Consider the following 3,466-nt stretch of genomic DNA (forward strand, 5'->3'; position numbering starts at 1 on the left):
TTTCAATTGAAAATTACTATAAAGTGTTTTTAACAATATATAATGTAAAAGACTATTAGTAATTTTCCTTCTCCTATACCAAAATCAATTTTTACAATATTTAACACTAATTTTTATTTTCTAAAATCATAAAGAAATGATCATTGTAAAAAAATATTTGATTGTAATTATCCTTTTTAAAAATCTTAACCAAAAAATTGTAAAATAATGTTAATGTTAATTTTCCTTTATTCAAATCCTAATTAAAAGGTCATAAACCAAAAAAAACTACAATCTTATTATTGACATATTAACACGATTTGTAAAATAAGTTATAGTAATTTTCGTTTTTAAAAATGCTATATCAAAACCGATTTGTACAATAATATTAACATTTATTTTCCTTTTCTACAATAATAAAAAGATAAATTTTTAAAATGTATCTTATGATAAACCTAGTTACTATTATTTACAATACTTTTCTCAAAAAAGGAAAATTACTATTAAATAATTATTTATATGAAATTTTTTATTTAACATATGTCACAATCTTAAATATAAAATTGATATGTGTCAAAATCATGTTAATTACTAACTTTAAAGAACCAAAAAACTATTTGATTATAATTATCTTTTTTAAATCTTAAACCAAAAATTTGTAAAAGAATGTTTAATGTTAACTCCTTTATTCAAATCCTAATTAAAAGTTCATAAACCAAAAAAACTATAAATCTTATTATTGACATATTAACACGATTTGTAAAACAAAGTTAAAGTAATTTTCGTTTTAAAAAGTTCTATATCCAAACCGATTTTTACAATAATATTAACATTGTTTTTCCTTTTCTAAAATCATAAAAGATAATTTTTAAAAAATATATCTCATAATAAAGCTAGTTACTATTATTTACAATACATTTTCTCAAAAAAGGAAAATTACTATTAAATAATTATTTATATAAAAAAAATATTTAACACATGTCACAATCTTAAATATAAAATTGACACATGTCACAATCATGTTAATTAGTAACTTTGAAGAACCAAGCTTTATATAATAGTATAGACTATAGAAGATGTTATTACATGAAACAATTTGTACATTTTTTATTTCTTTCTTTTTAATATAAATTTTAAATGTTCACATACATATATAATATATATAATATAATATATATTCCAAAATTTTCCTTGTCTTCATCTGTTTCAAACATTTAAATTGTATATATTCATTCCTTTTTTGCTTTAATATTTTTGTTAGTTTTCTTTTTATAATTTCATTAATTAAATAGGAAAGTTAAAATAATTTATATTATATTATTTTATATGTAAAAACTAAAAAAATAGCACATGTAATCTAATAAGTAATAACCAATTATTCATCCTGCATGTTATGCTTAGTTTATCATCCTATAATAAAAATATGATTGTTACTTTCTGAAACAATATAAGAAAAGTGCCGTAATTAGTTGTAAAAAAAATTTGGGAAAATAGAAATTGAAAAAAAATCCTTTTTTGTGGTTTAGATATGCGTAAGTTTACCAATTCAACACATTTACATTATACTACACTGTTGGAAAAATGGAAAATGCGAATTTGTAAATTAAATTTTAAAAATGGAAGTTAGTGTTACAAACGGAAATTGTAATACATTATATATAGTATGATTTAGAACCTTACTTACCTGCCAAGCACAACCATCTTCTCACGATCCCTCAGCTAAACATAGAGCGGCAGTCTTTTAACCGATTAATAACCTGTAACGATGTTATATCTATCATCTTTGTTTTTTGGACTTCTTTTAACCGTTTTTTCGTTGGAAGATTTAATAATTTTGTAATTTATGTTTTGATGTCACAGAAATATTATTGGAGATGTCTTCGTCCAGTGAGGAATGGAATGGTAATTACCTCATGATAGATGTTGCTTCCTCGAGTGAGTGCGATGGAGATTCGTGGTTTGAGGTGCATGCATGTTTTAATGTGTTTCATTGTGTTTATATTACAAAACCTTGCAGAAACTAATGAATTTTGTTTGTTTTGGTAAAGATGATGTCAGTTAAAATCTCTAAGTGTTCTTGTTGCGAAGAAGAAGAAGAAGAATGTGCAACCTGTGATTTGGAGTCTTGCGAGTACGCAATTTGCAAGACATGCTTGGAACAACAAAAAAATTACGGGGCATTAGAATCTCACTTATCCGGGCCACAGCACAAGGAAGCTTATTCGGTAAGTCCACAAAATCTCCAATTGAAATATTGATATGAGTTTAAGTGCATATATGCATTTATGCCGGTTTTGAGATTTTGGAGGATAGAAATAATCTAGTAAGAACTTCAATGACTTTAAAACAATTTGAAAGCTTATATTTATATAAATTGTAATAAGTCAATTTTCACTTGTGCATACGCAAAACCGGTTTCGTATTGATTCATTGATTTTACTTTAGATTGAATGTTGTTTTCTTTGAGATGTGCAGATATGGTTGGAGACACTAGCACATATCTCTACATGTATGCCCCCAGCTAATCAGCCTTGCACCATTCGTTCGTGCATGCGTGGTAGAGAGCTCATAACACATCTCAAGGATTGCCCAAAGAAACTTTCAGGTAAGTGTATGAGGTGTGAAATTATTTGGGTGGGAGTGTGTGCCCATGCAAGCCATTGCACTAATCGCAACTGCCTTATTCCACAGTGCAGGTAATGAACAATGCTTATATTTTTAACTTGGATTTCCAAAAATAACCAAAATATATTTCAATTTTTGTAAGAAACAAAGTTTCTTAATAATTATCTTTTTTATACTTTGCGCGCAGGCATGTCACAGAGTACAAGAGGTCAAAAGGGTGATGGAGAACTGAGAGCAGTCTTTGCGATTAGCATTGGACTAAAGACGATTTAAACGTTTAATTAGAAGTTGTGGCTTTTTTCCTTTATGCATGGTTTTTTTAACCCTCAAAAGTTTGTGAACCTTTTTACTTTTTTTTTTTTCCCATCTGGTAAATTTCATTCCAAAGAAAGAACACTTTTGATACAACAATTGGCGGATGAAGAACAATCCCCAGACACTAGAGCCCACATGAAGGCGGCAACTTAAACTCACACCGGGGCAGCAATAGATTAAAACTGGAATTAAAGCTAGATAAACAACTATCACAAACTTAAAAGAGCAAAAGCGAGCAAATTGACTTAACAGATTTTAGAACTTAGGACAGTCCGTGAACGGGAATCGTCGTTGCTGCCTATAGCCCGCCACACGAGATCTTCCACTTCCTTCACCATACCCATGGTTTACCGCTGCTGCTTCACGCCTGCCAAACGATAACACCCGAGAAACCAAGACCCTACAACTTCAAAATCCGACAGAGGGAACTCCACACGGTCCACACAATCTTCGGATAGGGATGCGACGCCTTCAGCGACCGCTAACTCCTAAATTGAAGTCCACACAACCTTCACAAACACGAAGCCTTGCCAATCGAAATAATCCT

General features: G+C 29.1%; 1 protein-coding gene across 1 annotated transcript; it reads left to right on the top strand.

The window, feature by feature from the left end:
- Window positions 1–1,673: 1,673 nt before the first annotated feature.
- On the top strand, window positions 1,674–3,096 carry LOC130504344 (histone acetyltransferase HAC1-like). The gene is made up of 5 exons (XM_056998959.1): window positions 1,674–1,738; window positions 1,840–1,943; window positions 2,028–2,204; window positions 2,455–2,675; window positions 2,792–3,096. The coding sequence occupies exons 2-5, from the start codon at window positions 1,854–1,856 to the stop codon at window positions 2,823–2,825; spliced, it is 522 nt and encodes a 173-aa protein (XP_056854939.1). The 5' UTR covers window positions 1,674–1,738; window positions 1,840–1,853; the 3' UTR covers window positions 2,826–3,096.
- Window positions 3,097–3,466: the final 370 nt, after the last annotated feature.

Source organism: Raphanus sativus, unplaced genomic scaffold (assembly GCF_000801105.2).
Source record: "Raphanus sativus cultivar WK10039 unplaced genomic scaffold, ASM80110v3 Scaffold1509, whole genome shotgun sequence".
Lineage (NCBI taxonomy): Eukaryota > Viridiplantae > Streptophyta > Magnoliopsida > Brassicales > Brassicaceae > Raphanus > Raphanus sativus.

Coding starts and splice junctions, on each gene's coding strand:
- LOC130504344 (XM_056998959.1), top strand. CDS start 1,854: ATGTCTTCGTCCAGTGAGGAATGGAATGGTAATTACCTCATGATAGAT. Junction 1,944..2,027: donor ATGGAGATTCGTGGTTTGAG/GTGCATGCATGT, acceptor GTTTTGGTAAAG/ATGATGTCAGTTAAAATCTC. Junction 2,205..2,454: donor AGCACAAGGAAGCTTATTCG/GTAAGTCCACAA, acceptor TGAGATGTGCAG/ATATGGTTGGAGACACTAGC.